At 35.9% G+C, this 23,708-nt stretch overlaps 1 protein-coding gene across 2 annotated transcripts in view; it reads right to left on the bottom strand.

Moving 5' to 3' along the window:
* Positions 1 to 6,630: 6,630 nt before the first annotated feature.
* Positions 6,631 to 23,708, bottom strand: part of LOC140164639 (arf-GAP with dual PH domain-containing protein 1-like) — a 51,346-nt gene continuing 34,268 nt past the window's right edge. The window contains exons 7-9 of one of the 2 annotated variants that reach the window (XM_072187981.1): positions 23,309 to 23,443; positions 17,517 to 17,766; positions 9,417 to 9,551 (exon numbers count right to left, since the gene is read on the bottom strand). In XM_072187981.1, coding sequence (XP_072044082.1) covers positions 17,521 to 17,766; positions 23,309 to 23,443 — 381 coding nt within the window. In that variant the 3' untranslated portion in view covers positions 9,417 to 9,551; positions 17,517 to 17,520. Of the gene's footprint in view, positions 9,552 to 17,516; positions 17,767 to 23,308; positions 23,444 to 23,708 lie in introns of both variants that reach the window. The other variant, XM_072187980.1, reaches the window with a different exon arrangement.

Here is a 23,708-nt window from a genome sequence, read left to right as displayed (position 1 = left end):
TGTTGTGCTGAAAGTCAGTTTAAACTTTTAGAAAGTGGAAGACCATTCTTTGTTTCTCATTTCAGATTTTTAATAGTTGGTGCTTCACAATACTCCTTAGTGAATGCATTTGGGCTATTCCATTTAAAATCAACATTACCCCTGTGGAAGAATTAGCTGACGTCTTCCACATTGGGAGTAGTGTGGATTTCAAATGGAACAGCCCATTGTAGCCATCAAATCTTCTGCATGCGCAGGCGTCTATGAGTAAATAACACAATACAATTTGTTTTTCATTGAACACCAAAAGAGTGTAATATTCATACAAAATTCACTTTTAGATTTTGAGTATCAATGCCTGGGAGTATAAATTAATTTTCAGCATTTAATCAATTATTTTCGCAACTTCTGACCACCTTCAAAGAATTAAGGTACCAGCTGTTCACCCCCTGTATATCCTAAACAAAGACAGACATGACTAGGTGTTTTTACCGCTCTACCTCACTTTCTGATGAAATCCCATGGATGTGGGATGAAATATCAAGTAAGTCAAATATTTGTCGAGAGAACTGTTTAAAATCACAGATGTCTTTGTTTCTTAAATTCTCAACCAATTTCAATAAATAAGGTCTTAAATGAAAGCTAAAGAGTACAGGTATTATCTGCTTGTTTTTAATTTTGACATATTCAATAGTGTAGCTAGGAGTTGTGGCTCCCAGGGCAAAGGATACATAATGGCGCCCCTACCCCGATTATTGAAACAATTGCAAGCGAAAATTTACACAAATAGGACCTTCCACTAATTCATTTTGTTATAATGAAGTTGAATATTGGTCTTAAATAGATCTTTCAAATGATTTTGTGCTGAAATGTGCAAAAAATTTTGACCTTCATCGCTTGGATGGGCACAGAATCGATGCTGAATTGGTCAATTTGGCGTCCCCTATAAGAATGGTGCCCACTGCACATTATTTGCCTTTGTTTAGGATAGGCCTACAGAAGTGAACATAACTGGTACCTTAATTCTTTGGCTTACTGTACATCTCATATCACACCTTATGGAATGAGAAACAAGGAGTTGGATTTTTTTATTGGCCTTACCAGTCACATCAAAAGGAACACCATTTAATTGCTATGAATATAATGAATGAGAACAAAATCATTTTTCTTGCTAAAATCAAGGTGTGCAGCATTTTTGAAGATGGGTGAAAAAGATGCAAATTTATATGTAATATATGCTGCCCTCTGGGAGATGAAACATAGTTATATGGGTTGAATTGCGCATATGCTGACCAGAATATAAAACTTCATGGTCAGGTTCGACAAATAATATGAACCCACAAGATAACTTGAATGCTTGAGATGAAAAGTAAAGCTTAGGCCCTAATGCTAAATCAAATAGAGCTTAAGGGATCTAAAATGAGCGTTTATTGCGTTTCGATAGTATTTTTTGTGGCACATGAGAGCACCTCAGACCTATCGAATTGTATTCTGAATACGAAGCATGTCTTTCTGATATCAAATAATTTTCATTTTTGAAAATCACAATATAATACAAATTTTATGACAAATTATAAAAATTTGATATTTTTGAATTTTTGATATATAACAGTCCTAAAGTAAATTATATAAATCTAATGATATATTCTTAAAGTGTATGTAGCAGGGAGGAAAAGCCGACGGTCAATTGAAAATTTTGACCTTTCATATTGAAGATATGGATTTTTTTCCAAAAAGACCTAATTTTTTTGGTGTTTTGGGAAAAAAATCCATATCTTCAATATGAAAAGGTCAAAATTTTCAATTGATCGTCGCTTTTTCAACCCACCTACATACACTTTAAGTATAAATCATCAGATTTATAAAGTTTACTTCAAGTACTGTTAAATATCAAAAATATCAATTTTAATGATTTGCCATAAAATGTGTATTAAATTGCTAATTTCAAAAATTCAAAATTATTTGATATCAGAATGACATTCTTCGTATTCAGAATGCAATTCGATATGTCTGATGTGCTCTAATGTCCCAAAATAAATACTGTCCAAACATTCATACCCCAGCCCTTAAGAATTCAATAATGATTGATTTACCCATATTCCATGAAAGGGTGGGAACTATCAAGTAGTGGGATATAACTACTATTATATAGCTCTTCATCTTCAGAAGGCAGTGTATAACTTCACTCAAGTTGATTATCTTTCATGTTGACAAGTGCTTTTTCCAAAAAGATGTCCCTTTTGTTGCAACTGGTCACTAATAAATGGTATGCTAACAAATCATGATCAATACACACAAGCTCATAAAGTTCTATTCATGATTAAATTTGCTGTTTTATTGCTTTAATTAATGTACCGTTAAATAGTTCATAATTTACACTTACAGTCATGTCTTCTTCAAAGCTAAGAAAACAAAACATGAATGCATAATTAGTTGGCTTCATTCATCTTAATTTATACACAAGTTGAGATTGTACATTACTTAGTTTTGAAAATATGTTATATATAATTCCATTAAAAATAAGGAGCCTGCCAATGGACAGGTCCTCGTAAGCTCATGATTTCATCACATAATCCTTTTATAGACGATTTCCGTAATTGATCACTTCATCGCCGTTGGCGGCGTTTGGCTCTGCTAACTCCAGTTTAGCGGAACAGAAACACTGAAAGCGAGGCCAAAGATCAAATTACATGCTCCCAATTATGCAAAGTTAATTTGCTAAGTAAATATAAGGACTATCTAGCTGAGACTAGATACATAATGTAGTACCAGCACAATAGAAGTATATTATGTTTAGCATTTTGCTAATTTTAATCTGCATAATTAATTAGGGTTAATTTCTTGAAAAAATAAAATAAACTCTAATTAATTATGCAGATTAAAATTAGCAAAATGCTAAACGTAATATACTTCTATTTTACTTATACTACATTATGTACCAAGTTTCAGCTAGATAGTCCTTATAGTTACTTAGCAAATTAACTTTGCATAATTGAGTATGTAATTTGATCTTTGACCTCCCTTTCAGTGTTTCTGCTCGCTAAACTGGAGTTAGCAGAGCCAAACGCCGCCAACGGCGACGAAGTGGTCAATTACGGAAATCGTCTATAAGTAAATGTGTGACTTCTATATTCAAATTTGTTCACATAATTTATTTCTACGATGGAAATATTATTGGCACACGTGTTACTTTGCTTCTCAAAATGACATCATACAAAATTTGTACACAACCTCAATACTAATGAATGGAATTTATAAATTTATCAAAATAAAATCATTTTGTTTGTACAGAAAATGTATCAAGATATCAGAAACTTGTGTACCGGTAACAAAAAATAATATCCATAAGGCACATATTTGTCATGTATAAACAAAGTATATTTTGTAATAAAATTTAACCATGTAAAATATCTTGAAAGACAGTTTTGGTCCTTTTTGTTATGTGTGCAATCTACATTTGCTTCAAAATTATGATATAACATCAGGCTTTTCTAAGACACAGTACTACAATCTTTGCTGCTCAAGTTGCATACAATTTACTATAAAACTTTTGTGCAATTATTGGTTTCTTGATATTTAACAAATAACCTCAATCATGACAAGGACACACCGAGACACCATCATGATTTGCTTCAAAATAATACAAAAAGTTTACAAAATATACATGTTTGAACTTCATTTCTTTAATTTATATGTTACATCACCCAAGATATGTAAATTATTAGATATATTTTTTTTACAAAAGGACTGTAAAGGTGGTAATTTTCGCGTATATAATATTTTTGCGCTTTGGTGATTTTGACCTACATTGCTGTTTTTAATTTCGCGATTTTGAGTTTCCTTACATAGACCTATACATTAGAAGAAAATATTTGCTTGTTTTTATTTTCGCGGTAGCTGTGTTGCGTGCGAAAAAGCACGAAAATTAACATACCGCGAAAATTTCCACTTTTACAGTAATGACCTCAGAATTAATTTCACTAACACCACTCATTGCTAAATAGTAATTATGTACATAAGCGTTAATAAACAATAACATGCACGATAGACTTTTCTTTTACCTCTCGAGTTGAACATTTTCACAATTAAAGCCATAATATACGATATCTGTTCAATGTTAATCTTGTATTCTTTACCAAAAATGTTGAATAATTGTAATAACTCTCAGGAGAGGTTCTGCCCATTTAAAGCAGAAATACGAGGTAAAGCTAGAGAAACCTCACAAGCTATTTCTGCCTTTTAATGTGGTGTTCTATGTGTGAATTATGACATTATGTTGGAAATTGCTCTGTTGTCCTACAAACACAACACATTTGGCCGATTCCATTTAGGTTATGTTGGGGGCATGAGTAAACATTACAATATAGCAAAAAATTAGGTTTGCAAATTCCATATTATAAGATCATATATTATGGCTTTAATTTGATAGTAATTGGCCAATTACCAATTATAAATTTTGAGATGGATTTTCACCCTCAGGATAGAATTGGCCACTTAAAATTGAATTGTAGAAGCTTGACCTATTCTAAGAAACACAGCACTAGACGGGTACATAAAAAGAGCAAAAACACCCCAAAAGTAAATCAATGAGTAATTCTATACAGATTAGAAACAATTAAGAAAATAATTCTTACAAAGGGAGTCTCTTCTATCTATGGCAGCAGGGTCTTGTGGTTCAGAAATCTGATAAAACTGCTGGTTTATGTACAGGAATTGTCATCCCTGTCCATGTTTCGGGTCAGAGCTATTCAAGGATCAAGATCATAGCTAAATTGCATGTAAAACCTGTACAAAATTATAACACTCAAACATTGAGGTACAGCACAAATATAAGGAAGGGTGACAGCATGCTGCTTGGAATTGAATGACAATCAAAGACATAAGATCAGGGGCACTTGTGTTAAACCCAGGCCATATATAGCCCAATCTATGGGGTCTTAAACAACCATCGTATTTATCATACCTCCAGGTAAATTCTCATGATGTCATTGGTATCCTACCACTATTACTTTGTTTGCATTGCATATATACTACAGCAAATATTGCACAATGCACCACAAACTGGATGCCATCAAGGAGCTTTCAATACATGAGAGAGCATTTACACATTTCCTATCTTTGTTATCCATGCTGCCTGCTGTGCTAAGAAAAGAAAAGTAATTTCAGCAAAATTGTCATTTGTATGTGATTGCAAATGATAATTTAATGAAAATCCCTGTCACAAAATGGGCTATTCCAGTTTAAATCCATACACCCCCTATGGAAGACCTTAATCTTGCACACAGGGAGTACAAATTTCAAATGGTGTTACCTCAATGGCCGATTCCCTTTTGAAATTTACACCCCTCCATTGGGGATTAAGATCATGTATACCATACGGGTTGCATGGATTTCAATTGGATAAGGTCAATACTACTGAATAATGAAATGACCTGTATAAGCTTCACTATTATTGCAAACTTAACCTCAAGATTTAACCAAGAGATTCAGTGTTAGGATGTTACATTGATATACAGACACCCAACTTGATTTTATTGGTACAATTAGTTATAGTTTATAAGTTACGATACATTTCTACTTGTATTCTATATAATATAACAGCAAATTAAATAAATAATTATATATCACATTGAAGCAAAAAGAGTTGTTTCTATTCCAGAGTTGAGAAAAACTTGTCACAGACATCAAATTTCACAAATATTACTTCAAATAATTGCCAATAGAGGTCGTCAGCTTTTCACTATCTTGTGGGTACAAATCAATTTTGTGTAGATGTGTTGAACACTACACACATAGTGCAGCGAGGTCAGCTCTCCTTGGGTCTATAACAGAGAGGTGAGTTTACAATGGGTCTGCAACCTGTTTTTGAAATACCAAACCACATTTTACAGGTTTCTATTAAGGTGGCCCTATCGGCTAATGCAAAAATTTAGATTCTCTTTCAATTTAAATATGTTAAAGCTCTTACCTTGTAGATTACAAAACTGAAAATTTTGTTTCAATCGGTCAATCGGTTCTCAAGATATGGCCTGTCAAAATGGTGCGAAACCAACAAATTGGCAACAACTTTCTTTTTATTTTCTATATTTTTGACAAGTCCAGTTGCCAGGTAATTTTCTAATTATATATGCATGAATTATGCAAAGTAAAGTTTTCAGAAACAATTAAAAGAGCTATGGTACTGAGGCTTGGTACATGGGTAGTACACACAAGGTGCTACAAAATTACGGTTGTGTTTGGCAAATTTCAATTTGCATAATTAATTAGGGCCACTAATTAGAAAAGTTGATTAGGGCCCTAATTAATTATGCAAATGTAAATTTAAGCCAAATTTAATCGTAGGTTTGTTGCATTTCATGTGTACTACCCATGTACCAAGTTTCAGTGCCATACCTCTTCTAATTGTATCTGAAAACTTTACTTTGCATAATTTATGCATATATAATTAGAAAATTACCTGGCAACACTGCATGCCAAAAATAAAGAAAATAAAAAGAAAGTTGTTGCCAATTTGTTGGTTTCACGCCATTTTGACAGGCCATATCTCGAGAACCGAATGTCCGATTAAAATAAAATTTTCAGTTTTTTAATCAAGAGCATGGACTTTCACATATTAAAATTAGAAAAAAATCTATATCCGATAGTGCTACCTTAAGTTTAGATAATTTTCAACACATATCACCATGCGGTTCATAAAAGCTATTCACAGACTTCGATAATATAACTATTATACATTGCAGCACATGCACATCAAATCAAGATAAAGTTACCATCACCAACTTAATTTGCCTAAGACGTCACAGAAGGCCAGATAATATACAAAAGATACAAGCTTAGCATAGCACACCTGATTCCCTGTAATGTACTATCATCAAGGCTACAGATCCTGTGATTCTCTACCGTAAGTCAGTATAACTGAAATTACTCCCCACAATATATAATGAAAGACGGAGATAAAAAGACTAAATCACGTCTGACGTCAGGGCAAAGGTGCGCCCTGATTGGTTGCCGACCTGCGCAGATCACGGCATTTTCTGTCTAGTTGTCAAAATTTCAGGCGCGAACTAGTCTTTTCATCTGTCTTATCAATATGTGGACTCTAACCACGCATTCGTTAGCACCCCTGGCGATCAGCAGAGCTTACACATGGTTCCCGCACCTTGAAGCCTTTAAAACTTAAGGACTTTTCAAGGTCCAAAAGCATGATTTTCAAGGACTTACCACAACACAAAAATCATGATGCGGCTCTTCATGCAGCACATATTAACGAAAGTGACAGCTCCTCTCCACACCCCAATTTTGTCAAAATGATACCTTAAATAGGTAAAATTCCAATTTTAAGGACCTTGTGCAAATTTCCAGGACTTTCAAGGCCTTGAAAAGTTGTTTTTCAAGGACCCTGTTATAGTATGTTTTCCTGTGTGATGCACGTTACGGGTTGCTCCATGATAAGCAATGATTCAGTCAAACTGACTTCTTGTAGAGGTACCCAAGATCCACATATTTATACAGCTCAGGCATGCCTGACACAGCTGTGATTTAGACATCTGTTTCTTGCCACACAGAATTGTGGAGACCAACACAAATGAGCCCCCTGAATCAGGGCTCAGACTACTTCTTTGATTACGAAGGCTATTTTGAACAGATACTACGATAAGTAGCCCTCGTGTGTACTTTTTCCCATCAATAAATATATTTCTCATGGGGGGTATTTATGAAATTAACCTCCAGTGTATTTTGAGCCCTGTCCTTTGCTTCATCTGGTCATACCATACAACAGATTCTCCAAAACTGTTCACTCTTCTACAAAATATTGCAGACCCCTAGTCCTGGGCCTGGGGCCAACTGCTTTCTGACACACCGTATAATTTAATTCTTAAGATACATATCTATGTTACTAAATCAAAACCACACTTGAACTCAAACATTATTTGCTATGTCCCATGGTTAAGGACACATACCAAAAGATTGATGAAGTCCTATGAATGAAATAAGTTTCTTTAGGGGAGAGTTAAAAATGTTAATTATGTTTTCCATATATGCTCTTAAAAACACAATACCTATAGGGGAGGAAGTGTCAGTTATGCAACAAAACCAGTTACATTCATAGGGATTCATCAATCTTTTGGTTTGTTTCCTAACTAATACCCATTATTACATCTACGTAATTATATTATTACAATAATACATGTGACCTGTCCCTACAAAACCCTATAGCATGTCGGTAGACTTACTTTTTGAGTAATCCACATCCCCGGCGTGGGAGATTAAGATCATGTCTTCCATCAATGTATATCAAAAATCCCGTAAAGCACAATTATGACATTATTCCATTTGTGTGGGACCAGGTCACATATTTTAAATAGGTTAGATTTATACAAATTACACAAGTTCTTTCCAACTTTTTATCCAACTGTATAAATTAACTTTGTTATAAAGGCCATGGTCACACCAGCATGTGTATGTTCACATCTTGCAAACTTAACAATGTTCAAAGATAATAACACACTTAAACACATGCATTCAGGGATCATGCAATTATGTGCCTGCCACAAATCAAAGAGATCGGGAACAAATGGCTGCTTGTGTACATGTTATTACACAACTGTGTGTTACCACGTGTGTCATGTGCAATGAAATAAGACGGAATGACAACTCTCTTATTAGGCTATTCCAGTTGAAATACATACACCCCCTGTGACAGACATGACCTTCCACACAGGGAGTGTGAATTTCAAATGCATTCTCTGAACGGGTGACTCCATTTGAAGTATACACCCATGTGTGAGTTTAAGCTCATGTGTTCCATATAGGGTGTATGAATTTCAACTGGAACAGCCCACTGCAAAACCTTTGTCGCTGGGCAGGAAAAACTTCCTATGTGTTTGTGGCCCCTGAACATGTTTAAAACAAAACTGCCAACAGGTTACATTGGGAGGTTTTACTTTAAACATGTTCAGGGGCCAATGACACACAGGTTTTTTCCTGCCCACCGTCGCCATTATTCTTAAACATCATCAAAATGCAGAATGAATATTGACTATTTTTATAACAAAATTAAATACTTCCAAGGGAACTCTGTAAATTTCATTCTATATTTCTTTTTTAAAATCCTCCCTCTTTTTATCAAAATATTATTGCTATACTGTATTAATTGCTTATTATATTATTCCACTACAAATTATTACTATTCCAACCTTACATATTAACAATATAAAAATAGATGCATAGGAAATAATTTAAGCTCACTGTCTGCTGGTTTGGTACAATTTTATGAAAATCATAAACACAATTGCAAACAAAATAAGCTTAATTTACAGCCCGTCACCCTTTACTTTCGCTTGCACTTGCGCGCTATCTTTAGGATTGAGTGGAGTATTGATAACCTCTCTCAGTGTGTCCATCCAGCGTTTACGTTCCTCTCGAGTGTCTGCGCTCATTACGTAATCCCGGTCAGGTGTGTGCAGAGTAAACGCATAGTCCTGGTCGTGGTCACCTGGTTTGACGCCCTCGCGTACAGCAAAATTATCAGTTCTGTGTCCTAGGAAAACCTCGCCTTTGGGGTTGGCATTCTGAAAAGAGGATTAATGATGTGTTATCTTTTTGTATAATGCAATATCACATGATCAATAACCATATAATTGTACAATGCATGCAGATATAGTCAAACTCATTGCAAATGAAAATAACAATACCGGGGTACTAGAGTTTCGCGGTTCTCGGATTGCGCGGTTCTTGATGCAAGGCGTCGCCCATAAGCCCACAATGCCTCAACACTTACGCACGTTGTTGTAAAACATTCGAAAATTTGGAAAAAAAATTGGAAAAAATATTCGAATAATAAAAGACGAACATAATAAGCCCATAATCATAATAATGAATATGCAAAATTAGACCCCCCCTCAAATTCTATCCTAGAATATCTACAGTCAATCTGCCTACCCATTCAGCATCCGGATGGACAGGGCTGATTTAAGCGCAAATTATGCAAATTGGCTCATTATCAAAATATGAATATGCAAATTAGGTCCAAAAAAGTAGGCAGAGTTTCTGAAGTCAATCTGCCTATCAGATAATTGATACGGTATCCGGACGGACAAAATTTAGCCCAAAATATGCAATTTAGTTCATTATCATCATAACAAATATGCAAATTAAACCCCAAATTAGTTGCAGGAGCTTCTAACCATGGCCTACCTATCCTGAAATTCTGAAGGCAATCCGCATATCCATTTAAGAGATATATCATCTGGGGTGCAGAAGTATGGATGGACATTGCAAAAACAGTATGTCTAATGATGGAGGCATACAAATAACAAGGGAATTAATGGAAAACACTGACTAACTTATTATTAATTACACACTGAAAATATTCAGAATGTTGAGCATATATATTATAGAATATTACAGATACAGCATATTAGAAGTGATGTAGTAACAATTAATATAGTTAAGTTTGTAGTAATGTATTACACAGCATTTTAGTTTTAGTGGTCTGATCTGGGCTCTGGGAGGTGCGTTTATAAATAACTATGCATCAAACAAAAGAAAAAAATCATACAAAAAGATACCAGAAAGAATAACTGAAAAAACACAATATCATTGCATTCCAACCACTCTTATCCGGCTATAATGGGACCAAGCATTGGCCGGATAAGCGACAAATCCTGATAAGTGAAATAAAATCAATTATAATGTAATTCTGCATTGAATGTCTGAAATGCTAATGAGACAGACAAAGGTTACTCAAAATGGGATCATAAGATGGCATTTGAGTAATGTATGCAACATAGGTATGTCCATGAAATCAAGCTCTCAAGTAATTAAAAACAAGTTTTTTTATCTGCATGTAGATCACATGTCCGGATATTAATAGGGAGATCCATACAGGGCCTGTTCACAAACACTTGTTAGGGGGGCCTGATGCAAAAAGGGGCCCCTTAAAAGTTTTGACCCTCCTAAGGGGGCGCCTTGAAAAAAATGACTGAGTTTATATGATTTTCTATAGGATTGACCCATAGTTTTCATGTCAAAAAGGGGGACCCTGAAATTTTTGAGATCTGAAAGGGGGCCAAAAAAATTCACGATGGAATTTACATCAGGCCCCCTAACAAGCGTTTGTGAACAGTCCCTAAGGAAGATTGGACTGTATTTATGTACAATAGATAATTATCACAGAGACTGATGCAATTAAAATGGTTGAATGATCTTTATACAGAAACAAAAAAATAAGTGTTAACTAAGCAAGCTCCCAACTTAAAAGTGAAATGCATGAAATAGATGGCTGGAGAACCCAACTCGCATACAAGTCAAGCAAAAAGCGGTAAAGGGGAATGGGGATGTAAGAGGTAGCTACCACTTCTCATTGGCATGCAATTAGCCGTTTCGAGATATGGCGAACACAATAGGATGGCGCTGCACAAAGTGGGTTAACCCTATTCTATTACCCCCACAAAAGTGGTATATTTGAGTGGTGTGAAGGTATCATATTAACTACTGGCGGGTTGCAGTATTATCGGTTGGGTAAAAACCAATAAGTGACATACCATTGGCAAGCTTGGACTTTAAGCTTTTAGAAAAACAAGTTTAATAATTAATTATGTAAATTTTATGCAAATTAGCTCATGAATAATTAATGAGCTCATAGCCAAATATGATGAAAACAATATTTTGATTTACATTTTTGAAGTATATGAGTACATCAATGTTGCATTTTCATGCAGTTTTAAATACACTGCCGTGTCTCTACATATAATAAAAAGAAATTCGAGTTAATTTGGACTATATTTAACAAGTTCATGGACATTTTTGGGCTATTTTTAGGGCAAAATTTGGCCTTAAATGGTTAAAATATGCAAGTTTTCAACATTTTAAACCACTTTATGATGCGTAAATGGTAGTTATATTAGGAAAAAAAGTTTTTTTGTTGATAGAGAAGTGATAAATTATTAAACCTGTTCAAAAGATAAGACCTTATTTGTGTAAATATTTTTGTACATGCATATTAAGCCATTTAGTGCCATATGGCACAAAATTGATGGGGGGTAATAGAATAGGGTTAAGTCTGTTAAATTTGCCAGGTTTTACCCAAATTGAAGACTGCCCTCCTTTTGTGTACGCCATACTTCATAAAGACTAATAAGGGGTTGTGAAATAATTATGAGCTCTAGTGAAAGGGTAAAATTGGGAGGAACAATAATTGTTTGGGCAGCACACATTTATGGACTGCTTTTAATTAAAATGCTCTGAAAAGTGAAAAAGCTAAGGAAAACGGTACGGAAATACTTAAATATGCAAATGTTCTTGTTTGCTGGACTTGCAATATATATCTAAACAATGTAAGGTTTGTAAATTGGGATCCCAAAAATTGGCATGTGCAAAGGGGCAGGCAAACATTTTTGGCAGGCCGAAAAGTAATTTTTGGCAGGCCGAGAGGGGGGGGGGAGCATTTTTTGGCAAACCGTTTGGAAATTTAACCCCGCCCCATTACTGCATTTTGAAAGTTGTGGTGCAATTTCATCTGACGCAGAGCAATTTGGAGTGCAGTCTCAGACAATCAGCACATAAAGTCAGTACAATGTGGTATCGCAATTTTGCACCACACTTTGAAAATTGTATCGCAACAGGCAAATTTAGGGGTGCAAATTGCACTGCGATATGGCTTATTTCGAACGCTGCACTATATATTGCTGGGCAGTAATATCCAATGTGCAATTGACCTTTGAAAATGTAAAAATACATCCAGTTTCAAAACTATATGCAGCAAATTGGATTTTCAATGGACTATGATTTCCACACTCATTTTTACATATCATATTGTCTGTCATAAATGCCCCCTTCACATAAATACCCCCTTCATAAATCTACACTCCCTGTGTAGGCGGTTAAAGTCATGTTTTCCATATAGGGTTATTTGGATTCCAACTGGAATAACACATTGGAAGTACTGCAACATTGCTCTTACATGTATATTAGGTCATCTTTAAATGTGTATAGTAATAACGACATACTATTTAAATATCTATTGTTTAAATAGGCCAACAGGATTTTTTTAAAAAGGGGAAGTACACAGACAAAAAAGGTCAGGGTTAATGTAAATAATGTCCTTCACAAAACATGCAAATAGCTTTACATTGTTCACATGACTGGGAAAATCCCGGGGAAAATATGCTACCTCACAATTACAAAATGTCTATTTGGAGATACTCTTACACATAAAGGCCCATTCAGCAGCCATCTGCTGAACAAGAACACAAAATTCAGATTTTTGAAACAAGCTTTACGGACAAATGGCAAACGTGGAAGCAATCTGAAAAAGACAAGATCGGACATCAAAAGGACAATAGAATACTTCAATTTTTTTCTTATCATACGACAAGGCTGCAGGGCTGTCAACTCTCACGCATTGGCAGTGAGTCTCACGCATTGGGTAACTTTCTCACGGTCTCACGCCAAGGTAGTAAAATCTCATGCCTAGGTAGTAAATCTCACGCAAAAAGCTGGAAAATGAGTAAAATCTCACGCATCGTCATGAATAATTTGTTGCTCCTACCCCCCCGCTTTTCACATTCACGAGCGCTGTGGCTGAAATAATCATGAACATTGGAGTCGGCAAATCCCAGTACGCCTCTGTCTCACGCCAAGCAATTCCAAAAAGTTGACAGCCCTGCAAGGCTGTCAAATTCGGCAAGGTACTGCACTAGCTGTTAACACCAAACACACCGAGGATAGCATTTTACACTTTCAGAGTGGGTTACTTGCATATTATATGCAATAGGCATGATATATTATCAAATTGGCCTATATATTAGTGTTGATTATTTGGTGGTTCATTTACACAAAAATATTTTGTACAAGAAATATCAGAGTGGGCCTTTTATAAAATATTTCTAAGTTTACTATCATTGAAACACCTTTAAAGCCATGAGGATATTCCCAGAATGAGAAAATGCTTAAGGACATGCACGGCCGAAAACAAAAAAGCCACATATTTTAATCAATGATGTTAATTCCATTAGCTGTACTTCTTTGAAATATCCTGATTTGAGAAAAAACAAAAACAAGGATATATATTACTTATATCGACAACTCCCTAAGTTTCTGCCCAAAAGGAAGTGTATTTTACAACAACCTATATCCAAGGGCATTTAAATTGTCCATTCATGTTTCAAAACAATTATAACATCATGGCACTGTTTGGAGAACACAGATACTTTAATTCCCTTCTCAATATGAACCAACGTACAGAAGAAATAAACAAACCAAATACTAAATAAAATACAGTAAGCCAAAGAATTAAGGTACTGGTACCAATTGTGTTCACCCCTGTATATCCTAAATAAAGACAAACATGTTAACATTTAAAATAAGCAGCTCATACCTGTAGGCCTACTCTTTAGCTCTGATTTAAGACCTTATTTGTTGAAATTAGCTGAGAATTGAAGAAACAGAGATATAAAACCTAATGAAGAAACAAAATCAAAAGTAACACTTTTGTGTTCTAATCAATGAAAGCATGACGCTAGTTTTAATGTGCTAATCAACGGAAGCACGGCGCCCGTTCTCTTGTTCGCGAAGGTTTTGTATGCTTGTATTTTATGCATTTAATTTTATGCTTTTTATATTATGCAGGGATGTGCAAATCTACTTGCAAATCTGCTATAACATCACCTGTCCTCCAGAATTTTCCCACAGTGCAGTGCGGCGAGGGGGCAATTCAATTCCCAGTCGGAACTCTTGCCCCCCCCCCCAAGTAAAAACTCAAAATTATGAAAAATGTCCACTTTTTGCAGCAATTTTGCACAAAATTTCTTGATTTTGCCCCCCCCCCCCCCCCCCATGCCCACCCCTCCACAAAAAAATTCCTGGTGCTGCCACTGACAAGGTGCTGCATGTAACATCAAAAGTATGAGAATCTCTGATATGAAGTTAGTCCTTGGTATAAACATGAAAAATGTAGGTATTTTAAATATAGCACCGTAATTGAATGGATATCAAAGCACTTTATTCTGCAGCCAGTAGGTTATTACACCATTTGGCAGCCAAGCAATGATGTGACAGTATGCCCAAGGACACAACACATTGGCCCTGACAGGGTTCAAACCCACAACCATACGGTCATGAGATGAATGACGTAACCGCTGGGCTTCCCATGCTCTCATGCTGAAAGAACACTAAATTTAGCTACAAAGGTAAGGCAGTATGTAAACAAACATGCATAGACATATGAAGAGCTTGTTTCCAAACCATGTTAAGTCCACAACCACATGTTTCTCACTTACTTGTGAGATCACAATTACTTTGACAAGTTTGACTTTAGCAACAATGAGTTTTACCATCAATAAGCCATTATTTACCACAACAATGCTGCTTTAAAACAATATGCAGACTATTGTTCTCATTTGGGAACCAAAGGCCTCACACAGCATTGTTACTGTGCATCCACCCACTGTTTGCTTTGTAATGGTGCATCCAACTTAAATTTCTATACCTTCAGCATCACAACCCATTGCAATATCGCACAGGTAAATCAGAAACATGTGTTTGTGGACTTAACATGGTTTGGAACCAAGCTCTTCATATACATTGTATGCATCGATAACAGATGGAAATATGACCTGTAATAATATGACTTGTATCCTTATAGCTTCTAATATTCAATGAGCAGGTTGCTGTTTTTACATGCAACAGTGGGTCAACCCTGTTTGACCTTATTAACACCAAGAGTGCTGAAGTCAGTCTTTTGTGAGTTGGGTTCTAATAAATGATGAAAATGAATGTAAAAGATAGAATTTACATTGTATAAACATTCAAAATATAGTTTAATCATTATCTAAAACTGGAAGGTTTAAAAGGTAATTTTATTTGAACATTTGTGGGATTTAGTTGTACTTGTGTATTGAAAAGGGGCACTAAGACAACTGTCACTTGAAAAAATTCTGTAGGAGTGCTTATTAGGGGAGTGGCACTAATTAGGATGAATAGTAATTGAAATGGGATTGTACCTTTAAAAAGCAATAATGTACGATCGTTTGAAATGAGTTTGGTCAATTTTTTTCAAACCCGATTTTTGGCATGTTTGCAATGTTTACACATGTCGCAACTTACACCTTATTTAGATTCGGACAATAGAGCAAGTTTAAATTAAAGCCATATGACTTTAAATCTCCCATAAAACACCACAGTGAATCAGCAAAGGTAGTCAATGTAAAATTTTCATTTTTCCTCATTAGTTCGGCTTACAATGACCAGAACACTTGTTAAAACCAATTATAATATTTGGCAAAGATTAAAACCAAATTAAAGTTTGACCAAAATCATATATTTGATTAACCTTTCAATGATACTTTAACATTGGCAGCCAGTTGCAATGGGCTAGGAACTTGTACAGCTGTTAAAATCACAAGCAAGATATTTGAATTACTAAAACAAAACCTGAATGCAACTGCAACCACCAATGGCACAAACGTGGGTGTTTAAGTAAAGCCCTTAATATACTGAAAAAGCTTCAGGCTACAGAGTCTTTCAAGTACTGTAAACCCCAGAATTTAAAGGGGCATTTCGTGATCCACAGCCTCATCCCCCCACTTTTCTCAAAAAAAGTTGAGATTTTTATATCACTGGAAACCTCTGGCTACATAATGTTTATGCACAATATATTTCTTGCAGATTAATTCGTTTTGCAAAGATATCGTGAAATTTGAATTTCGTTCTGGTGCACCAGAACGAAATTACAACGCATTGTCTATGGAGCAGTGTAATACACATAATCATGCATAACTCGCAAACGCAAAATCGGAATCAACTGAAATTTTGGGAATAGGCTTTTTTCGTGGATATGTACTGAAAAATGTCATAAAAAGAGGATGCTAGGATCACGAAACACTCCTTTAAGCTACGGCCTATACATGTTTTGTGCTCCTGAAGGTCACTGCAGCTTCAATATGGTGGGGGCCTATACATCAATGATACTTGGTTGATTCAATGTCTCACAAAGGGATGCAAGTATCAGCAAAACATTCTGATATCCTGAAGCATCCTTATAATCAGTATTTTTTGACACAATCTGATCCACTTAGACCAAAGTCAGAAATTTGGGAAAATTTCGAAAATTTAGTTCAATTAACATTTACAACTAGTTCAGTACCAGCTACATGTAAGCTCACAGATGTTGAAATACTTTTTACATTGTCCATTTTCTTATGTTTTTTATTGGTTTTGGCTACTTATTTTTGCATATCGCAATTTCATTATCCGCATTTTTTTTGGTCTGATTAGATGTGCCACATTTTACTGTTGAACAGGGTGGGGAATGGAAAAAATCTTACATACATATATTATGTACATCACTGATGAATACTTGGAATTGACATGCAAATGACAGGTATCATTCATTTTGACACTGGTTACAGCTTTACTCTCTGCATCCTCTCGCACTACAGTTATTAGTAACACCTCTACATCCATCACAATGCCCCCCAGCACATTGGTTAGTACAGAAAATTATGCATGCATTAATGCACCAAATGATGTATAACCTTTTTATTTTGTGATCTGTTTGGCCTTCTTGCTCTCTTGGGGGTACAATGGCTTCTCTATAGCTCTGTTTAATGCTTCCATCCACCGCTTGCGATCCTCTTTTGTGTCAGCGCTCATTATGTAATCTCTGTCGGGCGTGCGTAGCGTGAAAGCGTAGTCCTGGTCGTGTCGGCCCGGAGGCACGCCTTCTCGGACGGCAAAGTTGTCACCTTTGTTTTTCAGGAAGACTTCACCCTTAGGATGGGGGTCCTGTTGTATTGGACGGACAATGACATAATATCACGTTTCAAAAACAGTATTGGTATAATAGATATACAGCATAACAGGTGCAAACAATTACAGACAACAGGTGCACTTATACAGGATTGTTTGTTTGTTTACCCAGGTTGGTCCGTGAGGAACACATGCTAATCCATGGAAAACCATGGACCGTTCCAAGCTCATACAAATGCACAAGCCTGGATAGCCAGTGTAGGCTAATATATGCATGCTGGCCTAGATAGCTTTGATAAACAAAGCAAGAAATGGAAGAAAATAGCTAGGAAAAAGAGAAAAGAGAGAAGGCCACTCCCAAACACAATTGTACAATTTTACTCTTAGCCCTTACTTCGTGAGAAAGGAAACTGGAATTCCAATCTCAGGCCCCGATGCAAAGGCTGCAGGCCATTGATCATGCATAGCATCATTCCTGAACTAATTCTTATGAGAATATCAAAAACTACATGGATTTCATTCATTAGTAAGCTGGTGTTAGGCGCTGAAGCAAAAAGAGGTTAATTAACTACATGTGTAGCAATATTACAGTCTGCTGCCAACAGGAAAGAACCTCACCGCAGAATTATCCTGCTATAGCTCTAAATTCTCCAACCAAAATATTTCACTACCAAGTGTCATCGACCACTTTTAACCTGAATGAAGTTCAGCGAGTTGATCCTCGCTGCTAAAGTGTATTTACATAAATAAATGATGTGACAACAATATTTATAAACAAAAGTCAAGGGACTGGTCTGTTGATTATGTTGCAGGGACCACCATGTGACTACTACATCTTTCAATAGGATTTTGCCCTTTTCCCCATTTGGTTAGTTTTAAAACAAAATAGGATGTGCGTGTATATAACTGCCCGACAAAGAACAATGACAACTGCCAGGTTTGATACGATATATACTGGATAGCTTACTGTACATGTTCAGAATAACCCTACTCTCCCACATGAGGGATTCTAGGTTGATATGTAAACTCCAAATGTTAGTAATTAAACCCATGCATGTAGAATAATGCAGTTAACAGTAAGCGATGGGATACAGGATAGTGCTGTGCAATGCAGAGTTCAATTATATTGGTATGACGGATGCTGCTGTGCAGTACATGGCTTATTAAAGCAGTTTGATTAGAAAAGCTGGTAGTTAAAAGCTGATAAAATATATCATTTACTAAATCTGTACTCTAATAAAGTCAAGAACTTAGCAAAAAAAATCGAGTTCAATTTTGTTACATTTCCCTCTTTGATATACCACACTTGGGTTAAATATTTAGATTTCGTCTTCCTATGACTGATACACTTTGTCTTACAGATCTTTGCAAATTCAAGTCTTATGTAAAATCTATAAATATATCTACTACACTATAACAAATGTGTGATCTACCACACAATGGCAGCAATGATGTGTGGGAATGAGGCTAAAATCTCATGACATCATGCTCTAATGTAAAAGTATGAAAGGAAATGGTGATATGAAGTTATGCAAGTGATGAAAACATGTTCTTTTAAATGTTATAAACATAATTATTGAACACATATCCACTAGTTTTACTGAAAACGGAACAGCATTTACCGTAAAATAAAATAAAATGTGTCTATTCCAGCCCTGTGATATTTAGATTTTATTTCATACATTTCAGTGTGGGTACAGTGACGTTGTCATACAAACAAAGGTTTTGAATAGCTGACATCACTGTACCTGCACTAGAGCGTGAAGCTATCCCATTGGTACGTTCGACACTGGCGCCAGACTTAAATACCACATGGTGGGATACGGCACATTTTATTTGATGTTGTGGTAAATATCATCCCGTTTTCGGTAAAACCAGTGTATGTGTTCAATAATTACATTTGTAACAGATTAAAGCACATGTTTCCGTCAGTTTAAATGAGCTACATGTATTTGAATGTCAAAAATGTCATGATTATTATAATTTATCAACCATCAATTAAAATCTTTTTTAAATCAATCAATGAATCAAATGTGAGAATACATTCAGCTAATGAGAACAAAACATGAAAACAAAAAGTACAAAAAAGTAATAAAGTCAATTTCGGAGTATTCGGAGATTCATGTGCTGTGCACCGAGCGTGAACAAAGAAGTGATAAACAATCCCACTGAATTGGATGACCAACAATCAGGGTTGTAGCTAGGCCAATTTCTATGCCAGGTGGCAAATTATTGTGAAGCAGAGCGGGCGCGTAGCGCGTGGAGCTCTCGCGCTTACAGCCGGGGGGGGGCCCTTCTTATGATGAAAAAATCATTTATTAAAAAAAAAATTTTTAAATAAAATTATTTTTATTTTTTTCTTGATGCCGGGCGGCCCCGCCCGGCGTAGCTACAACCCTACCAACAATGACAACAAAACGATTCACCCATTGGTCACCGAGTGGATCAAAAGGTGGAGTCTTTGCAACTTCTACACGCTTGATGATCACTATATATCATATACCTATCTCTAAACAATTAGGAAGTTTAGTTATTTCAAAATAAGCTTGAGGTCACACAGTGTTCACTCTGAGATTGTATGTCGAGATATTGGTACACTGAAAGTGAGATTGGTTTAAGAGAATAATGATCTTCAATGAATGTACTTGTGGCCCTATGTTTAAAACAAAACTACCAACATGTTACATAGGAGGTTTTGTTTTTAAACATGTTCACAGGCCAATGATACACAGGTTTCCCTGCCCAACGACAATAGGTTCTTCCACTGCAGTTGATTATCAGTTCTTTGATTTCAATTACAGCATATATACCAGTAGGTCCTAATATAGTTTGCTACCTGCCTTAACCCTAACACCGGACACTGCTTTTTGCTATCGGAAGTTAAAGAAGGAACAAAAAAGGAGAGAAGATGAACAAAGAAGTCACTTGGTATCCCCGGGATTTGAACCCCTCGCATGCCAGGCACACGATCACTGGCCGGTAGCCACAAAGGTTGCGCCAGCGATTCCCTGAGCATATAGCACTTGGGCTGATTGCGTCATCGCATCATGTGCGATTCATGAATGCGCCATGGTTATCATTGTGGTATTTTGTGGTATTTAGGCGTGTTAGGGTTAATTTACAACAATTCAAAAATAATTAGACTAAAAATAAAATTGAAAGGCTGATGCAATATAATTATGACTTGAACAACACAATCACACTAGCATCCTTTTGTGTAAATATTGCCATTTTAAACATCATATGATAGACTACAGGTGAAAATGATACATGCTTTATGGGTGCTAGGAACATTTATTTTGCTTTGGTTTGTTCTATGAAGTACTAGTATGATAAAGAAAGGAGTGTGCAGGCTGCATGATATTCAAGGTGGAATTCAAAGCAATGCTCTGTGATACACATTAACATACAATGCATGCTTTCAAAAGATATAAAATACATTTTGGTGCAAATGCTGAATGCAACGAACAATAGAGAAACATACATGAAATAAACCCTAACTTGGTGTCATTAGCACACTGCTAGATGTGAGTGTATGTTGTATGTCAACAGTTTAGCCAAAATTTGAAGCGCAGAAATAGTGTTCAACATACACATATGCAACAGTTATGCAACAAATCAATAAATTCCATATTTTCTTCATCTATTATTTTGATTTGAATTTGAATGATAGAATTTTACAATAAATAAAAAAGGCCAGTTCAAGTACTCCAGACATGTGATCAAATCAAGTTATTATTGTGCTTGAAATAAGGCCAATCCATTATTTTATCCCCTACCCCCATGAGTTTTAAAAGATAGGACAATATAGTTGTGTTGCTTATATACACTCTAATCAGATAAAATATTGTCCATGGGCAGGAAAAACCTTGTATGTGCCTTTGGCCCCTGAACATGTTTAAAGCAAAACCTCATATGCAACCTAATTGCAGTTTTGTTTTGAACATGTTCAAGGGCCAAAGACACATAGGAGGTTTTTCCTGCCCATGGACATATAAGAAACTACCTATTAAAGTAGGTAGTGAAATTAAAACTCATCTTTCAACAACAATGATTTTTTAAACTTCACTGACAAATACAGGCAAGCATATTTTCAGCTCAATGCAAGCTCCTTTTTGGGGGTGGGGGGGGGGGCAACATTTATTTGACAAGCAGGATACTTTAAGCACTGTCTACACCAAGTTGCATCTAATTTCTTGGTTATATTTGTAACTATTCATGCAAAAAAACAAAGAAAAAAAATTCATATTGACAATTTCCAGATTACTAAAAAATGACCCCTTTATATTAATATTCACCAATGAGGGCAGCATGAACAAAAATATTTCAGTGGAAAGCCCATTTTTGCCATCATTGCTGCCCATCACAGACAAGAAAATATACAGACCATCCACCAACACGAAAAAGGTCCATGTGCTTTGTGAATTCTCACATATTCATGAGAGCCAATTGTCAGATAGTGTGGGTCTAACAAATCATACCAGCAGTGTGTGCCTGCTGTGTGTTTTAACATTAACGCAAAAGATCGTAAAATTATGCGGTGTGTGGCTAGCAGTTACATCTCTCATACTTCATGGAATGATTGGCCCTCATTATCAGGTGATGCTGGGATTTTACCTGCTGGTATTTGGTCTGTACACAATTTCTCATCTGTGCTCCCCACGATCACTTTACATGATATATGTGACACAATCCAATCCACTCGGACCAAAGTCAGAACTTTTGAAACAGTCATTACCACTCCTACCTTGCTCTTAGTACCTAAGCTTATTCATGTTGAAATCCTGAAATCCCCAACATAGTTACAAAACTTTGATACTTACATATTCTTATGTTTTTATTGTTTTCTCAATATTTTTGCCTATATCTCAAGTTCATTACTGCTGAATGGTCTAATTGCATCAGATCATGCCACATATATGGAAGGTTTTATTGTAATCAGGTAAACAACCATTCCGATATGATGTACAATAACAGACAAATTCACTAAAACTTACAGATTACTTTAAGTGCACAAACATGCATAATGGGGTGTGTGTGAGGTGGGCATGTATGCATATGTGTTTTTGTGCTGGATGGGTGTGTCCTTGCTGAACTGATTTGTTGGTGTTAAATTTTTGAGATAAGGTCACCATTATCTGCCCTATAATGCTAGCTTTAAATTGACAACCCTACTTTTAAAAATCGTAAGGTACATCTTTGATTAAAAGTAGCACATATTTTCTTATTATTTTCTTTACATTTGACCAGTTATATTTGCGGTACAATTACCGAATAGGGTGCAACTTGCTAGACTTGAGTCCAGTCCTCGTTTACGGAGTTTAGGTTTAGGGTTTAGGGTTGGGGTAGGGCAGTCTTGTAATAAGACTAGTAGAGTTGCACCCTATTCGGCAATCGCTCCATATATTTGCTTATATCGCAAATTGAGAAAAAAATATCAGTTTTTGTATCTGAACACTTCCAGATGTTTGGACTTATGATGGGGTTACAGGACACATGATGCATTGTATGTGTTAGTGATATGAACCCCTGGTCTTCCAGGTTACATTACAATAACCTGATACAATTGGGATCTTACCAGTGGATCAGAGCAGTAGCTGAGCCTCCTGTCGTCAAGGGTGAACCATCGCTTCTTGAAGGCTTCATTACCTTTTGGCCCAGTCTTGTAGAGCCAGCCTTCCATCACAAAGTCCTTGGTGAGCTGAGCTGTTAACTAAAGAGAAAATATTAAAATGTTCTTGGTCAAAACAACTGAAGATAGGTGCAGTGTGTTATTCTGAAGGTCCGCTATTCTTGACACAAAATGTTCTTTCCCCAAAGGTCCGCTATTACAAAATTTAAGTAAGGTCCTGCATTCTGAATATTTTTACTGGACCCTCTGGTATAGAAAATAGTGTGTTCTCAATAGCAGACCTTTGGTAGACCTTTAAAATAGTGGGTTGACCCCGAAGTTGGTTCTATGATCCAAAGTGAATGAT

Source organism: Amphiura filiformis, chromosome 11 (genome assembly GCF_039555335.1).
Source record: "Amphiura filiformis chromosome 11, Afil_fr2py, whole genome shotgun sequence".
Classification (NCBI taxonomy): domain Eukaryota; kingdom Metazoa; phylum Echinodermata; class Ophiuroidea; order Amphilepidida; family Amphiuridae; genus Amphiura; species Amphiura filiformis.
The sequence above is the reverse complement of the archived record's forward strand: the minus strand, read 5'-3'. Positions and strand labels throughout refer to the sequence as shown.